This window comes from Pecten maximus, chromosome 5 (genome assembly GCF_902652985.1).
Source record: "Pecten maximus chromosome 5, xPecMax1.1, whole genome shotgun sequence".
Taxonomy (NCBI): Eukaryota; Metazoa; Mollusca; class Bivalvia; order Pectinida; family Pectinidae; genus Pecten; species Pecten maximus.
This window is the reverse complement of record NC_047019.1, coordinates 27980333-27980946: the sequence shown is the minus strand read 5'-3', so window position 1 is coordinate 27980946 and position 614 is coordinate 27980333. Positions and strand designations below refer to the sequence as shown.

The following is a 614-nucleotide window of genomic DNA, read 5'->3' as shown; positions in this document are numbered from 1 at the left end:
GGTCCACATTACTTGGTACGATTCAGGCTGTCTGTGCCACTACAAAATTTGGACGGTGTTCCGATTTTCCACACCAGGAAAAGGAGCAGTGTTGACAGCGGGTACAATCCTTACACGTCCCACTGTCACAATTTTGACATGACGTTCCGGGGAGATAACCCTCGTCGCATTGCAATAGTGTATCTTGTGTACATTCAAAGTCGAAAAAGACGAACTTTGGTATGTGCATGTCGTTGGCGGGGTTCGCACGAAGGTAACAGAGATGATCCTCTATTACGTAACGCTGACAGGATTTGCATAGGTACTCTCTACATTTGTGGTGTTCCGGTTCGCGCAAAGTACGGTCCAGTACTTTATAACACACAGTGCATTTCTACCATTTTTCACATTCGGATTTCTGGCGTGGTTTCCCCTTATTTGGCCCCGTCACAAATTTCGGTTTATCCACATGGCGTTGAAAACATTCCAAAGATCGACAGGACATTTGACATTTGATACACGACATCTGTCCATCCATCTCCGTACATTTACTTGTCTTACACACGATGCATGTCGTTGTACATGAATGATTTTCCCTGTGACTGTAAGCTTTCAAACATGTCTTGCAGAAATAA

At 44.3% G+C, this 614-nt stretch overlaps 1 protein-coding gene across 1 annotated transcript in view; it reads left to right on the top strand.

The window, feature by feature from the left end:
- Positions 1–614, top strand: part of LOC117328384 — a 5911-nt gene extending 5297 nt beyond the window's left edge. Inside the window, exons 6-7 of the mRNA XM_033885912.1 lie at positions 27–219; positions 609–614. Coding sequence (XP_033741803.1) covers positions 27–219; positions 609–614 — 199 coding nt within the window. The remainder of the gene's footprint in view (positions 1–26; positions 220–608) is intronic.